General features: G+C 45.8%; 1 protein-coding gene across 1 annotated transcript in view; it reads left to right on the top strand.

Annotated features, from left to right (window-relative positions):
* The window catches only part of TEX14 (testis expressed 14, intercellular bridge forming factor), a 160,430-nt gene extending 145,018 nt beyond the window's left edge, over positions 1–15,412 (top strand). Inside the window, 7 exon segments of the mRNA XM_021067278.1 lie at positions 3,483–3,560; positions 4,318–4,417; positions 9,617–9,672; positions 9,675–9,708; positions 12,235–12,344; positions 14,137–14,188; positions 15,042–15,412. Of these exon segments, the coding sequence (XP_020922937.1) occupies positions 3,483–3,560; positions 4,318–4,417; positions 9,617–9,672; positions 9,675–9,708; positions 12,235–12,344; positions 14,137–14,188; positions 15,042–15,078 (467 nt within the window). The 3' untranslated portion in view covers positions 15,079–15,412.

The following is a 17,625-nucleotide window of genomic DNA, read 5'->3' as shown; positions in this document are numbered from 1 at the left end:
TTCACAGTGGGAACTCCGAGAGTTATTTTTTAATTGATGCATAGTTGATTTATAATGTTGTGTTAATTTCGGCTGTACAGCAAAGTGATCGAGTTATATATCTGTCCTTTTTATTCTTTATTTTTAAACTTTTTATTAAAGTTATTATTTATTATTTTTCTTTTATTTTATGGTCGCACCCATGGCATATGGAAGTTCCTGGACTAGGGGTCGAATTGGAGCTGCCACTACCAGCCTGCATCACAGCCATAGCAACTCCAGATCCAAGCCACATCTGTGACCTCCAGCGCAGCTTGTGGCAATGCTCGATCCTTAACCCACTGAGCGAGGCTGGGGCCACATCCGCATGGACACCGTGTCAGGTTCTTAATCCACTGAGCCATGATGGGAACTCCTATACATCCTTTTTATATATATATGATTTATCTCAGGATATCGACGTTCGCTCCCTGTGCTCTACCACAGGCCCTTGTTTATCTCTTCCATATGTAACTGTCTGCATCTACTAACCCCAAACTCCCAGTCCCGCTTCCCCACCCACCCCCTCTCCCCCAAGTACCACAAATCTGTTCTCTGTCTGTGCAGATCTCCTTTTTTTTTTTTTTTTTTTTGTCTTTTTGTCTTTTTTTTTTGTTGTTGTTGTTGTTGCTATTTCTTGGGCCACTCCCGCGGCATATGGAGGTTCCCAGGCTAGGGGTTGAATCGGAGCTGTAGCCACCGGCCTACGCCAGAGCCACAGCACGCGGGATCTGAGCCTCGTCTGCAACCTACACCACAGCTCACGGCAACGCCGGATCGTTAACCCACTGAGCAAGGGCAGGGGACCGAACCCGCAACCTCATGGTTCCTAGTCGGATTTGTTAAACCACTGCGCCACGACGGGAACTCCCCCAGATCTCTTTTTGAACCGAAGTAGCCATTACTTGAGCCACACTGAAGTCTGGCAACTTGGGCCAAAACACCCTGTGCTTTCTGTTTTGCCCTTAGCAGGACTTTTTAAGAGTATTGACATTACGGCGAACCCCTTTCCCGAGGGCGGGAAGTCCTGGCACGGGACCTAATGAGCGCAGAATTTTCCAGAATTTTCCATTCACGCAGAGACTGAGAGATACCCACCCAGTTTTAGTTGCAGCTGATCAGCTGGCCCCACCCAGCTGAGCTGATGTGGGAGGTCAGTGGTGCTGATGTAGAATCTTCTGGGGCAGGTGCTTTGCTCCCTCAGGGAGGACCGACTGCTCTCAACTCGACAGCCTTGGCTGGCCAGCCCCTCCCTCTCAGAGGGCGCATCTCCTCAGACCTCTGATGGTCCAGTTTTTGGTATGGGGCCACGAGGGAGTTTCCTGAGGGGCACATCTTGGTTTTCAAGGTCTCTGAGGTTTTGTGTCTTACCAGGAAGAGGGACGTGAATGAGGCCTTACCTGGTCTGACTCAGCGGACAGATGCAGGCTAGGCTACCCAACCCCAGCCCTTGGCTGTTGGCCTTTCGGACTTGAGTGGAGCCAGTCGGAGCTACCAGAACCTTCCTTGGTTTCTTTTTCTGTAGTCATAGGCCCTTCTTGCCTGACCACACCCCTCCCCCAAAGTCCCAGGGTTGTGTGAGTCGCAGGGTTGTTGGGTCAGGCTCTCAGGGCTCCCACCCCTACAACAGCTTTCCTCCTCCGGAACCTCCAGGGAGTCCTTGCAGATCCCGCCTCTCCAGTTGCCCTCCTTAGTACGGTAATAGAACTGCTGCCTTTGAGAGTAGAGGTCACCCCCACGGGTCCTGCTCAGGTAGATTCTAAGTGCCATTTGGTTCTTGGTCACGGCTTAGGACAGCGCTGATGGGCTCCTTTGCAGTTTGACCGTAGTGATCTTTTCCTCTGGATCCTACTCTCCTCTCTGCTGTCGTGACCTGGACTCCCCCGTCTCAGCAGCGCCATCAGGCTTCTGCCTGGGCACCGGCCTCTTGGCTCTGCTCACTCCAGTGTGCTCTGCAGAAACCCTCCCTCTGTGGGAATTATCTGGGCCAGGTTTCTAGGTGATGTCTTGTACCTTGAGATGGGCCAGTAATTTTCCAGAAAGACAAAGGACAGAGGGCACCTGAGTCGTTTCTTCTAATAATGGATGCGCCCACCCGATTATCGTGCATCGTCACTCCATCTCCTCTCAGGGCTGCTTTGAGGAGTGACCTGTAGCTGACACCTGCTCTTTTGAAGGGCACACATCCAAAGCTTTAAGCTTCCAACCAGGGGCCTAAAGGGGAGGGTCCTTTAGCATCTTTTGGGATCAACAAGAGACTACTTTTAACAAGGATAAAAATGGATTTTGTTTTGTTTTAGGGCAGCATATGGAAGTTTCCAGACTAGGGGTAGAATCGGAACTTCAGCTGCCAGCCTAGCCACAGCCATAGCAACGCAAGATCTGAGCTGCATCTGCAACCTACACTGCATCTCATGGCAGTGCCGGATCCTTAACCCACTGAGCTGGGCCAGGGATCAAACCTGCAACCTCATGGCTATTAGTTGTGTTTGCTAGTGATGAGCCACAACAGGAGCTCCAAAAAATTGGATTTTTAAATTTCATGTGACATTAAATGATCCTATGGGGCCCCTTGATGGCCAGGCTCTACCAGGTAGGGCTTGCTTCCCGACCTGCTAGAAGGGAGAAACCTGTCCTGCAGACAATAGGGCCATGCCAGCCAGCCTGGGGTTCCCATCTATGCTGCCTTCCAGCTGTCTGCTCTGCTCTGGGAGGATTTTGAGGAAACTGAGCACCTAACATGTATGAAGCAGTGTATTGAGTTTAACAGGTCCGTAACTTGGTTTAGTGATCAGTTTCTCTAGGAAATGAAAATTATATTCTTTGCCTACTGTCTTCCCATAGACCAGGTAAAAAAGGTAAAATTTAGGCCCATAGAGATAGAGAAAAACCTGGACTGTTCTGAATTTACCAACTTTTAGAGAAACTGTCTAGAATAGAGATTAAGAGCAAAAACTTCAGAGCTAGACTGCCCGAATTCAAATCCCAGTTCCATCTTTTACTGTCTGTGTGGTCCTAGGCAAGTTCCTTAACTTTCTTTAAAGTAATTTCCTCTTCCATGAAACAGGAATGACAATAATGTGATCAATCTCATGGGATTGTTGTGAAAGTAACTTCTGCATATCAGTCTTGAGTTTGCAAACTAGAAATAGTACCTGCCACTTAGGACTCTGCAAGTGTCACCTATCATCACCATCATTTTTGTTTTTAGTGTTAAATGGGATTGGATGCCTAAAGCCTTGGTTCTCAAACTGTCTAAGGCATCAGAATCACCTGGAGGGCTTGTTAGCATGTCCCCACCCTCAGAGGTTCTGACTCAGTAAGTCTGAGATGAGGCCTGAGGGTTTGCCCATCTGGCAAGTTCTCAGGTTATGCTCAGGCTGCTGGTCTGAGGACCACTGCCCTAGAGAATGATGTGACATGTGAGGGAAGAAATAAATTGCCTTCTGCTTATGTTGTGACAGAGCTCTTGAAGCAGCAGCAGGCCTCATCCACAGTGATGGATGAGAACACAGCACATCATCCAGGCATCACGGCAAATGGTAAGCCACATCCCTAGATTTTTTCATCCAGTTTTGCTGGAACGGCCCATGGCAGCACAGTGCTACATCTGGGGGAGTTAGGACCTTGAGGTCAGGCACATTCTACCTCAGTTGTGACTCCACTTTTACTTTGGCATGACACACTTTAATGTCTCTGAGCCTCAGTTATCCTCATCTGGAAATTGGGGATGATAGCTTCTAGCTAACAATGTTCATGCACAGTGCCTGGTACCTTGTAAGATACTTAACAAATGTTAGTCTCCTTCCATTCATAGGACTGCTGGCAGGATGAAATGAGATAGCAAATGTAAAATGCCTGGCATCCATTGAAGGGTACTACCCTTCCCACCCGAATTCCTCCTCTGGCTCCAATCTGGAATCATCTAACAAGTGGGAACAGGGTGGTTCACCCAAAATAAATCTGAACCATTTGTTTTCAGGGTCTCTTGCCTCTTCCTCTTTTATGTGCCCTTTCTTCCCTCTGCTTCTTCTGTCTCTCTTGAGCCTTGGCCCAGGCGAGGTTTCCTGCAGCTTCGCCTGGCAGAGAGCTCCTGAGACCCCAGAAGCAGCTGCTGTGCATACAGGCACCCTGCAGGCTGCCACCTGGTGCCCTGCTCTTCTGGGAAAAGGGGAGCTCTTGCATTGCAGACTTCCGGCTCCGCTGATGAGCCTTAATTTTTACACTCCATTTTAAGGCAGATTTTCTTAGTTTTTGTTGTTGTGTTGTAATAAAGTTAAGTCTTTCAACTGTTTTTAGATCAAAGGCATCTAGAAGAACAAGAAACTAACAGTAAAAAAGAAGATAGCAGTATGCTTTGGACCAAAGAAACTCAGCATCTAGAAGAGGACACAGAGAGGTAAAAGAAAAAGCTGATTTTTAAAAAGAGTTTAAAAAATTGTTATGTTATTTGTATTAGTTTTTCTTCTGATATTGACAAATAAGATGGAAAAAAATGGTTCTTTTTTTCATACTGTCCTTATAGCCTCACTCTTAAAAGGTTTTTTGTTTTTGTTTTTTTTGGCTGAACTCATGGCATGTGGAAGTTCTCAGGCCAGGGAACAAACCTGTGCCACCACAGCAGTGACCTGAGCTGCTCCAGTGACAATGCTGGAATCTTACCCTGCTATGCCACAAGGAACTCCCCTAAAAGAATTAAAAAAAAATTTTTTTTAGGGCCACACCCATGGCACACATGGAAGTTCCAAGGCTAGGGGTCGAATCTAAGCTGCAGCTGCTGGCCCAAGCCACAGCCACAGCAATACCATATCCTAGCCAAGTCCGTGACCCACACTGCAGCTGATGGCAAAGGCCGGATCCTTAACCCACTGAGTGGGGCCAAGGATTGAACCCGAGTTTTCATGGATACTAGTTGGGTTCATTACCACTGAGCCACAATGGGAACTCCTTAAAAACCTTTTAATTGATAAAATATACATAACAAACTTTTTAAGTGTACACTTTAGTAGTGTGAAGTATATTCACATTATTGTACAATTGATCTCCAGAACCTTTTCATCTTGCAAGACTGAAACTATATGCCCATTAAACAACTCCCTACATCCCCCTCCCCTCAGTCCCCAGGAACCACAGTTCTACTCTGTTTCTCTGAGTTTAACTGTTTGGGTTTTTTTTTTTTTTTTTTTTTTTTTTTTGCTTTTTAGGGCCACACGTGAGGCATATGGAAGTTCCCAGGCTAGCGGTCGAATTGGAGCTGCAGCTTCCGGCCTACGCCAGAGCCACAGCAACTCAGGATCCAAGCCACGTCTGCAACCTACACCTCAGCTCACGGCAACGCTGGATACTTAACCCGCTGAGTGAGGCCGGGGATTGAACCCACGTCCTCATGAATACTAGTTCAGATTCGTTACCACTGAGCCACAGCGGGAACTCTGAGTCTGACTACTCTTGATACCTCATGTAAGTGAAATCATGCCATGTTTATTGTTTTGTCACTGACTCATTTCACTTAGCATAATGTCGTCAAGCTTCATCCGTATAGCATGTGTCAGAATTTCCTTTCATCTTAAAGCTGAATTCCATGTTGTGTGTGTGTGTGTGTATGTGTGTGTGTGTGGGTATGTTTTGTTTATCCATTCTTCTTTGGTGGACACTAGCTTGCTTCTACCTTTTGGTTTTTGTCAGTAATGCTGCATGAATGTGAGTGTACAGATATCTCTTCAAGACACCCTGCTTTTAGTTCTTTTGGATCTATACCCAGAAGTAGCATTGCTGATCATATGGTAAATCTATTTTTATTTTGGGGGAAAAATACCGTCCCGTTTTCCACAGCAGCTGCACCATTTTACATTCCCACGGACAGTGCCCAGGGTTCCATTTCCTCCACATCCTTGCCAGTAATTGTTATTTTCTGGGTTTTTTTTTTGATGGTAGCTATCATAATAGGTGTGGTGATTTCTCATTATGGTTTTGATTTGCATTTCCCTAATGATTAGTGATATTGAGCATCTTTTCATAAGCTTAAAAAATTTTTTTAATTATAGTTTATTCCTTTTCATAAGCTTGATGGCCAGTCGTATATCTTCTTTAGAGAAATATCCAAGTCCTCTGCCCATTTTTTTTAATGAGATTATTTGTTTTTTTTTCTTATCAGGTCGCTGTTTTTTTTTGTGTTTTTACAAAACCAAATTTTGTGAGGCAGACGTAGGTTTCAGTTTCTTTCTTTCTTTTCTTTCTTTTTTTTTTTTTTTTTTGTCTTTTTGTCTTTTTAGGGCCGCACCTGCAGCGTGTGGCGGTTCTCAGGCTAGGGGTCTAATTGGAGCTATAGCCTCCGGCTTACACTGCAGCCACAGCAGCATGGGATCCGAGCTGAGTCTGTGATCTACACCACAGCTCACGGCAGTGCTGGGTCCTTAACCCACTGAACGAGGCCAGGGATCAAACCCACATCCTCATGGATGCTGGTCAGGGTTGTTAACTGCTGAGCCACGACGGGAACTCTGGTGTCAGTTTCTTTCAAAACATTTTAGTTACAGGCGGTAGAAGAGAATTTTTAGATCTTTCCAGCCAAATAAGAGAAAACGGGGACAATCATCCAGACAATTCAGTTTACATCAGTCTTAACGACACAAGTTTGCCTCAAGAAACCCAATTCTGTTCTTGCCGTGGAATTCTCCTTTGACCTGTGTTGTAAGGTGTAAACCACCTCAGCTCACCTCCCAACTCCTCTTACTTTGTCCTAACTGTCACTCAGGGCCAGGACTGGGGGGAGGTGAGGGAGACACACTACTTGGGCACAAAATTGAGAGAGAAATAAAAAAACTCAGAAGTCAAGTCATAAGTACTATTCTGATGGCAGTACATATATTTTTGGCTATACCTATGGCATGTGGAAATTGCAGGGCCAGGGATTGAACTTACGCCACAGCAGTGACAACAGTGGCTCCTTTAACCACTAGGCCACCAGGAAACTTCCTTGATGCAGTGTTTTTAAAAAATCAATACTAATGCCAAAAAAAAAAAAAAATCAGTGATGAACACAATATTTAAATTTTAAAGAAAGATGCTGTGGCTGTGGCATAGGCCAGCGGCTATAGCTCCAGTTGTGCTCTTAGCCTGGGAAACTATGTTGTGGGTGTGGCCCTAAAAAGACCCCCCCCCAAAAAAAAAACATTTAAAGAAGGAGAGGGTCTGAATCTGCACTTGGACCATCTGCCTCATCCTGATCCTGGCCCAGCAGATCCTTAGGGAAGCCCTGCAGAATATTTTCAGCTGCAAATGTTAGAAAAGCCCACTATCGTGTTTAAATGAGTTTGCCTCTCACAATAAGAAACCCAGAGGGAGTTCCCATCATGGCTCAGTGGTTAACGACCCTAACTAGGAACCATGAGGTTGCGGGTTCAATTCCTGGCCTTGCTCAGTGGGTTAAGGATCCGCGTTGCCGTGAGCTGTGGTGAAGGTTGCAGATGCGGCTCGGATCCTGCGTTGCTGTGGCTGTGGTGTAGGCCAGCAGCTATGGCTCTGATTAGACCTCTAGCCTGGGAACCTCCATATGCCTCGGGTGCTGTCCTAAAAAGACAAACCCACAGGTTGGCAGGGCTTGGCTGGTATAGCAGCTCAGTGATGCCACCAGGGACTTAGGCGCTTTTGATCTTCCTGCTCTGCCAGCCATAGCATGGTGGCCTTTGTTTTGAGGCTTGTCTCCTCCTCCACACACCAAGCAGAAATAAGGGGGGGGGGGCAAAGCAGCAGTCTAGCCGACTCTGGGCCTTTTTAGCTGGAAAGCAAAAACTTTCCTTGAAGCCCTTCTCAGCAGAGGCCTGCTTACAACTCATTGGCCAGATGGGATGTATGCCCACCCTCAGTTGCCAGGGAGACTGGAAATGGAATTTTCAGCTTTCAGCTGCTATAGAGAAGAGACAGGTAAGGGGGGACAGCGTCATGAATGACTTTAGTTAGTGAATCCAGTTTCCGTCATCACATTCTTCAAGGGCCAAGCTGTTCTCCACAAGGAAAGAAAAGAGCGAGACCTGGAAGGGAAGGTCCAGGAAGAGAGGAGACTAGGGCTCTGGTGCCTGAGAGGAAGCGGGGAGAAGTTTTTTTTTCCTTGGAGGTTGGAGAAGAAAAGACAAAGAGGCAAAGGAAGAGGAAGATGAACTTTTCAAAGTTTTAGAAACCTTTTGTCTATAGTGTATGATGTAACTCCATTCATTCTATCTCCCCCAAACACCTTCGTTAAAAATCTATGCCATTATTTAAGGCAAAAGAAGAGTAGCTCAGGAGTTCCCATCGTAATACAGCAGAAACAAGTCTGACTAGCATCTGTGAGGACAAAGGTTCAATTCCCGGCCTCGCTCAGTGGGAGGATCTGGCATTGCCATGAGCTGTGGTATAGGTTGCAGATGAGGCTTGGATCTGATGTTGCTGTGTCCGTGGTGTAGGCAGGCAGCTGTAGCTCCGATTGGGCCTTTAGCCTGGGAACTTCCATATGTCATGAGTGTGGCCTTAAAGGAAAAAAAAAAAAAAAAAAGAGTAGCTCAAGAAAGCCGAATTAGGACTTCCTCTGGTGCTCAGGGGGTTAAGAACCTGACATAGTATCTGTGAGGATGCAGGTTTGATCCCTGGCCTTGCTCAACGGGTTAAGGATCTGCCGTTGCCATGAGCTATGGTGTAGGTCACAGACATGGCTCACATCCGGCGTGCCCTAAAAACCAAAAAAAAAAAAAAAAAGTTTAGCCTCTGTTATTGTCTCTTCCTTTTCCAAAAGGGCTGGCCGTGCTGGACACACATAGATGCCCACAGAGTTTCAGTCATCTCAGTTCTTAGCATCGAGCCAGAGCGGAAGATGTTTTTTCAGATGGCTGGGACTTTTCAGGCCTTCTAAAACACATTCTCTGCATCCCATAGCCTCAGAGGCAGTTCTTAATCTGAAAAACTTGTGAGAATGAGTGTGCATTTCTAGCCTCAGGTGGAAACTGATGTAATAACCGAGAGTTGAGACAAGCCTCGCATCGCACTTTGGGAGGTGGTGATATCATTGGTTTTGAGGCTGTTTGTCAAGAGGCCAGAGGAGGGTCTTGGTGCGTATTTCTTTTTCTTTTTCTTTTTTCTTTCTTTCTTTCTTTCTTTCTTTCTTTCTTTCTTTCTTTCTTTCTTTGGTCTTTTTGCCTTTTCTAGGGCCACTCCTGCGGCATATAGAGGTTCCCAGGCTAGGGGTCTAATCAGAGCTGTAGCCACAGGCCTATGCCAGAGCTAAGGAACGCCACATCTGAGCTGTGTCTGTGACCTACATCACAGCTCATGGCAACGCTGAATCCTTAACCCGCTGAGCAAGGCCAGGGATCGAACACGCAACCTCATGGTTCCTAGTCAGATTCATTAACCACTGAGCCACGACGGGAACTCCTTGGTGCACATTTAAATTGGAGCTCAGTGACCTCTACATCTCCAGGTACAGTCTCACTGGGTGCTCGTTCTCTCATCTGTGCAATAAAAGCACAGTTTGAAGGCCCTTTGCCAATGTAGGGTGCTGTGCCTCCTCGTCAGGGGGAAGGGACATGACTGCTGTCTCACCGTCTTCACTTTTGCCCTTGGACAGAGCCCACTCTACCCTTGATGAGGACCTGGAAAGATGGCTGCAGCCACCTGAGGACGCACGGAGCCACAGGATCTCCCCGAGGGCTCAGCAAGGTTCTTCTTCTCCATCAGGGGTCATTTTCTTTACTAGATTTTAGTTTAGTTTAGTTTATTTAAAAATAGCTTTCAATCTTTTAGAAAGTGCATCCACTCCTTGGGGAACGCCTGGTGATGGCATTACATTGCTGTAGACAAGCCAGCCCTGACTCCTGTCTGTCCCTCCTCCTCCAGCCACCCACAGTGCTCATAATACTGACGGGCAGATTGCTATCAGGACAGAGAGAGGCTCCAGAGATCGCTGCATCTCGGCCCTGTCACCTTCCATATTTTCATCCTTCACTTGAATTAAATCAGAAAAGGCATGCTTATCAAATTTTGAGATAACACAAATCTAGGGATGAATGCTACTGTGATGAGTGATAGACTGTGGGTGCAGAATGGTCTTGACAGGTGGAAATGGAAATGTTAGATTTCTCTAAATGACAGAGGTGAGCAGTTAGATCCACAAGCATAGAATGTGAGAGATCTGACCTAATGGAAAATGTTTTGATCAGAAACTCCTACTCATTGTAATTTAATTGAAGATGGAAAGTATGTCGTCTTTTTATTTATTTATTTATTTATTTATTTATTTATTTATTTTTGGCCACACCCTCAGCATGCAGAAGTTCCCAGCCTGGTGATCAAACTCTAGCCACAGCAGTGACAACAAATCTTTAATCCTAAGCCATCAAGGAACTCCATATGTATGTCTTATTTTTACACACCCAGGATTTAGCATGCATTTTGAGAGATGGTAAGAATTCAGCAATTTTTTTTTTCCCCCTTTGGCTTCCCTGCAGCACATGGAGTTCCCAGGGATCAGATCCCAGATGCAGTTATAACCTATGCCATAGCTGTGGCAGTGCCAAATCCTTTAACCCACCATGTCGGACAGGGGAATTGAACCCCCATTCTGGTGCTTCAGAGATGCGGCCAGCAATCCCATTGCACCGCAGCAGGAACACCAAGAAATGCTTCAAGAAGGCGTGGACAGCGCCTCCATGCGAGCTCAGTTTGTTGCAGTTTCTAAAATGCTCAATGCAGCACTAATGCTGAACAGACAGAAATGTACTGTCCAGATCAAGGTGATGCCTCAGGCTGGTTAGAGGACTCTTAGCACTCATTGTGGGGCTGCTTCTGGGGCATCCCATTTTGAAAGGGACAGTCACAAAGAGAAGAGTTAGGAGGACAGAAGTCTGGAAAGCTTGTCATCTGAGAACAGCTGAAGGCACTGGGGAGGCTCAGTCTGAGAAGAGCAGATGGAGGAGAGAATTTGATAGCTGCCTCCAAATACCTGAAATACTGTAAAGTGAAGAGAGTCAGCTTACTCTCTTCTGCCCCAAAGGACAGAGCTGCTGACTAGAAATTGCAGAGTAAGAGATTTTTATTCACAAGCTTTCTAATAGCCACAGCAGTCTGATAAAGAAAACAGCTGCCTTTACGCTTACTTTAACCACAGCTCCTCCCACCCAAGCTCAGGCTGGATGACTCCCTGGTCCAAGGCAGTTGGATGGTGGGAAATAACATCCTTCCACTCTAGAGCCTATGATTCTATTAGAGGTTAGGAGGAAGATATCCCTCCCACCCGCGCTGGCTTTATTTTCTCTCTCACTTTACGTATTGTTTTCTATATCCACCAAATGAAAACAGAAGGAAAATCCCTAAACCATGTCAGCTTTGTTCAGCCATCATCTGAGCACCGTCAGTGAACTGAGCACTGTGCTAGGGGCTAGTGGAGCAGGCAGAAGGGGTGTCTCTGTCCTTAAGGAGCTGCTGGTTGAGTGGAGGAGGTGGTTTTTGCTTATTAGTTTGACCAGTGTGGTCTTAGATGGTTGGATACTTAAATTTATTTTTTATTAGTATAATTTTGTCATTTGTCTTTTTTAGGGCCGCCCCTGCAGCATATGGAGGTTCCTAGGCTAGGGGTCCAGTCGGAGCTGTAGCCACCGGCCTACACCAGAGCCACAGCAACTCGGGATCCAAGCCGTGTCTGTGACCTACACCGTGGCTCACGGCAATGCTGGATCCTTAACCCACTGAGCAGTGAGGCCAGGGATCAAACCCAAAACCTCATGGTTCCTAGTCGGATTCGTTTCCACTGTGCCACGACGGGAACTCTGGATACTTCAATTTAGATATTTCACTTCACAGAAATGGGGATAAAGGGAAAAATCAATAGATGATTATAGAAAGGACATCAATTACAACATAAGTGAAATGCTCTTTTCTTTTGGGACAGTATAGCCTAGTGTTGAAAGCAGATGGCCTGGGTCGATCCCAGCTCTAGGAATTACCAGGCATGTAATTTAACTTTTTTGTGCCTCAGTTTTCTCATCGCTTAATGGGGTTGATAGTGGTAACGACCTTATATAGTTGTAGTGAGAATTAAATGAGTTAAGGTACTTTACAGCACTTGACCTGTTCCATAGCAGACACTCCAATAATGCTACTAGCTCTTATTTTACTTCCTTGGTAGTACTGTCCTGTTCCTCTGCCTTTGTGCACATGGTTTAATGACCAAAATACTTGTCATTGAAGGGAGACAAATACCAAAGATCAAGAAGTTGGTGAAAAGAAGAAAAAAGGGGAAGAAGGCATCAAGCCAGAGAGAAGGAAATCAGGGAGCTTTTTAGGGACTTCTGAAGAAGGTATGAATGAATGATCGTTTATAATGTTGCCTGAAGGGCTTTGACGAGCATCACAGTTATTACTATTATTATTATTATTATTATTTTTAACGGCCGCACCTGTGGCATATGGAAGTTCCCAGGCTCGGGGTTGAATTGAAGCTGCAACCACCAGCCTACGCCGCAGCCGCAGCCACGCCGGGTCTGAGCCGCATCTGTGACCTACACCACAGCTTATGGCAACACCGAATCAGTAACCCACTGAGCAAGGCCAGGGATCAAATCTGAGTCCCCATGGATGCTAAGCAGGTTCGTTTCCACTGAGCCGCCACAGCGGGAACTCTGTATCACAGTTTGTTTAGAAATGTTTCCCAGATGCTATACGTAATCCTGCTACACTTTTCCCCTGTAGTTCAGCCCAGACTTCTGTTAATTGCCAATTATGTCTTCATCACAGAAAACAGTAACAACATCCAATTCTGTTTCTAAAGCAGGCCTTCAGTAGTCTCATCATCCTTATTTTGTACATTGTCTGGAGAGATGTTTTGCTTCTAATGTGTCTTCAAGAGAGTTCTAAATTTAGCTCACAGGCTGCAGAATCCACAAAGACATCATAAATTGTGGAATTTAAATGGAATTTACAAGTAATGTGGAAGGTATAAATTAACCATAATCTCAGAACTCCTCTGATAGAGCTTTAAGGAGCAATTCACAAATGATGGCCACCCGTGTGTAAGTTCCTCCTACTCAGGAAGTTAGACACACTAACTCTTTCGGATCAGCTGGGATCCCTTTCATCCCTTCCGCAGTCCATTCTCATTTTCCTCCTTTTTCCCTGTGTCCTGCTTTGTGGCCCAGGCTGGTGACCCTTGTGAACTGCATCTGCTGGGCTTCCTGGCCAGCTGGCTTCCTCTCGGCCAGTGGGAGGTCCCAGCAAAAGATCAGAGTGCTGGAGAGCAGCTGGGGTATTACTTGCTGTGACTGTCTACCTCAGCATCTCGTCTCTATGTAGAAGTGGTGGCTCTCTACCAGGCAGCCTCTCCTTCCCAGTTCTAGCTCTCACTGGGCTCCAGTAACTGTCCTGCTGCACCTCTGTCCCCCAGCCCCTTCAGATTTACGAGTGGTAATGGCTTCCCACTGCTGCTAGTCCCTGGATGCCTTGCCATCCCTCGTTTGCTCCCTTAGCTCTGACCACACTTCTGTAAGTAGTCACTTCATTAAAGGGCCTGGGGGTGCATTCTGTTTCCTCCAAGACCCTGACTGGTAGCATTTAGCTAGTATTGAATTTACTGAGAACATAATACAGGGGCTTTGTGAAATCAGCATCAGTGGTGTCCATTGTTGTGGCAGAGAGCTGCAGAGTGTTAGGAGTATACTTGTGTTTTTAGTTTTTAGTTTTATATATTTTCTTTCTTTTTTAGGGCCGCACCTGTGGCATATGGAAGTTCCCAGGCTGGGGGTTGAATTGGAGCTGCAGCTGCCGGCCTTCGCCACAGCCACAATACAGATCTGAGCTGCATCTGTGACCTATACTGCAGCTCGCGGGAAGGCCAGATCCTTAACCCACTGAGCAAGGCCAGGGATTGAACCTGTATCCTCATGAATACTAGTTGGGTTCCTTACCGCTGAGCCACAGTGGGAACTACGAGTACCTGTGTTTTTAGATTTCTGTCTCTGCAGAGGAAAACAACTGATGGAGGTAAAATAGTCAGCCCGCCCTAAGCTAGAGAAGTTCTAATGTGACTCCTGAATCCTGGCACCCCTTGACCCAGAAAGTAATCAAGTTTTTTTCTTCCTCCTATATTTCATCAAGAAGAACTAAAACCCTGTTTTTGGAAGAGACTGGGTTGGTCTGAACCATCCAGGTAAGGAAATATCAGATGTTTGTAAGTCATAGGCCACTGCTTTGGGGTTTTTTTGGGTTTTTTTTGCCTTTTCTAGGGCCGCTCCTCGGCATATGGAGGTTCCGAGGCTAGGGGTCTAATCAGAGCTGTAGCCACCGGCCTACGCCACAACCACAGCAATGTGGGATCCGAGCCTTGTCTTCGACCTACACCACAGCTCACGGCAATGCCGAATCCTTAACCCACTGAGCAAGGCCGGGGATCAAACCTACAATCTCATGGTTCCTAGTCGGATTCGTTAACCACTGCTCCACAACAGGAACTCCGATAGGCCACTGTTTATAGACAACACAAGCAGACTTTAAACATTTACCAGTATCTAAATACACACCAATGACAAAGACTTGAATTCAGAGTTGCTCAGTTTTTAAAATGCTAATGTTTTTGTTGTTTTTATTTGTTTTGCCACCCAGGCCAAGGTTTGAACCCACCACAGCTATAACCAGAGCCAGAGCAGTGACAACACCAGATCCTTAACCTGCTGAGCCCATTAAGGAATTCCAAAATGCTAATGATTATAGTTAATTAAATATAAGGTGAGGCTCAGTGGTAATGAACCTGACTAGTATCCATGAGGACGCAGGTTCAATCCCTGGTCTTGCTCAGTGGGTTAAGGATCCGGTATTGCCGTGAGCTGTGGTGTAGGTCACAGACACAGCTCAGATCCCGAGTGGCTGTGGCTGTGGCTGTTGCGTAGGCCAGCAGCTTCAGCTCTGATTCAACCCCTAGGCTGGGAACTTCCATATGCCGCAGGTACGGCCCCCCTCCCCCAAAAAGCATACAAACCAACTCAAAACTCCCTTTTTTTGTTCAGGATAATCGTGCTGGATCAGAGTGACTTGTCGGACTGATGGAGAGTGGACCACAGATGGACTCCTGGCCTGTGTTCCAGCATCCCTGTCGTGAACTCCCTTCTTCCCTCATCTGCTCCAGTCACCCTTGGGCGGAGGCTCCATGGTTCACACTTTGTTTAGCTGCCACAATAGACAGAAACGGCTGTTGGCAGCACATTTAACCATTTGTTTCCAGTCATATTTCTGAAAAGTAAAAGGTACTTTTGATTTAAAGCTTTCTCATTGTGCCCAGAATGATGGTGGTGGTGGTGTTTTCTTTCTTTTTTTTTCGATAAAGATTTTCAAAAGCTTTAACTCCTGTTATATAATAAAACGTTTCCTTTTAATACCAGTTAGGTTTCAGCTGTAAGATATATTTTGGTGTTTTAGTTATTGGAAGAGGAACCAACCGCCACCCAAAGAGGTTTCAATTTCTGTTACAAGGTTTGACAGGTAATCAGCTATTTCTACCACCCAACACCAGCTGATGCCAGTCACCTGTGCCTTTTTTTGAGCTGTGCCTGTGGCATGCAGAACTTGCTGGGCCGGTGACTCTGTCAGATCCTTAACCCTAGGCCATCAGGGAACCATGTTTTTTAACAGAAATATTGCCTTCCTGGGAGTTCAGCAGCTGGATCGGCAGTGTCTTGGGAGCGCTGGGACACAGGTTCGATCCCAGGCCTGGCACAGCGGGTTAGGGATCTGGCATTGCTGCAGCTGTGGCTTGGGTTGCAATTGCAGCTTGGATCTGATCCCTGGCGGGGGAACTCCATGTCATGGGATGGCCAAAAAAAGAAAAACAAAGAAATATTTCTCTCCTATTTTGCCAGGATTGCCATATTCCCATTCCCGCTACACTTGACCTACATGATGAAAGTACAGGTAGGGATAAAAGACCAAGATATTTTGAACTCTTTAAGGTGAACAGACATCTTCTCAGTATATTCAGTTTGTACACCTCATATCCTTAGCCTCTTAGAAGAATGAAACTGGTCTGAAAAGAAAGATCACAGCATTTTCTCCAATGTAGCTTCTTGTGCACTGCCAGCCAGCTAACATTTATCTGTAAGTAAGTAGTAGGTCTTTTGCTTGTGGAAATGGAGTAGTTCCTGTTGTGGATAATCATATTCATATGGTTCTCAGCTCCCTCAGATTTTACCCTGCGCAAATAAAACAGGAAGGTACAGGTTTATTTGACCATTTTAAAGCAAGGAAGCAGGGGCTTGCCATTGTAACCAGAGGGAAACTGCAACAAATTGCTTTATAAATAATACTATGTGTAAGAAACTTTAAAGGATACAGAGACTAGTAATACGTGGTCCTTCCTCAAAAAACTCTTATTTGGGGAGTTCTCTGATGGCTCAGTGGGTCCAGCATTGTCACTGCCGTGGCTTGGGAACTTTTGCATGCCGTGGATGTGGCCAAAACAAAAAAAAACCCCAAATCTATTTGGTGAGACAAAACAAACATACATAAAAATGTAAGAACTAATAGACATATGATAAATTATAAGTTATGATATTACAGTGTTATCTACTGGTATTCATAAAAGCTATAAGTCCTAAGCAAATTGGCACTGATAATTTTTTTTTTTAGGGCCATCCAAGGCATATGGATCCCAGGCTAGGGGTCAAATTGGAGCTGTAGCTGCTGGCCTATGCCACAGCCACAGCAATGCCAGATCCAAGCCTCATCTGTGACCTACATACACCACAGCTCATGGCAACAGTGGATCCTTAACCCACTGAGCTAGGGCAGGGGTCAAACCTGCATCCTCATGGATGCTAGGAAGGTTTATTACAGCTGAGCCAAAATGGGAGCTCCTGGTTTATAATTATTTATTTATTTATTTATTTATTGCTTTTTAGGGCTGCACCCATGGCATATGGAAGTTCCCAGGCTAGGGGTCAAACTGGAGCTGCAGCTGCTGGCCTACACCACAGCCACAGCAGTGCAGGATCCGAGCCACATCTGCAACCTACACCGCAGCTCACTGCAACACTGGATCCTTAACCCACTGAGTGAGGCCAAGGATTGAACCCACATCCTCATGGATACTAATCGGGTTTGTTTCTGCTGAACCACGATGGGAACTCCCTGTAATGTTTTTGTTTACAGAGTAGAACTCTTCTGTCTGGCCAGTGACCATGTGATATTGGCCAATATTAACAATAATAACATTGGTAGATATTGTTTACTGGTTCTGGAGCACCTATTATGTCCCAGATACTGTGTATACTTGGTACTTTTCATGCACATGGCAGTCACACTGTATTTCTTTAGTATGCTTCTTTTCCTCCTCTCAGCAGCTACTACTTCCAACTTTTATTCTTTGCTTCCTGCAACAGATGACTTAACCTCCAACTTTACAGAGAAATTAGAAGCCATCCAATGAGAGCTAACTTCCCACCACCAAAACTACTAACAAGACTGCATCTCTCTCTGTGACTAGAATGATTGTGGGTAAAGCAGTCTACCCTCAACTAGAGGTGGACCTGTTCTCAATGTATTCTTTCTACTTTCCTCCCTGTTACACTGAAGGAGGTGTCTCTCTTCCTGTCCAAG

This window comes from Sus scrofa, chromosome 12 (genome assembly GCF_000003025.6).
Source record: "Sus scrofa isolate TJ Tabasco breed Duroc chromosome 12, Sscrofa11.1, whole genome shotgun sequence".
In the NCBI taxonomy this organism is placed as follows: domain Eukaryota; kingdom Metazoa; phylum Chordata; class Mammalia; order Artiodactyla; family Suidae; genus Sus; species Sus scrofa.
This window is presented reverse-complemented; position numbering and strand designations above follow the sequence as displayed.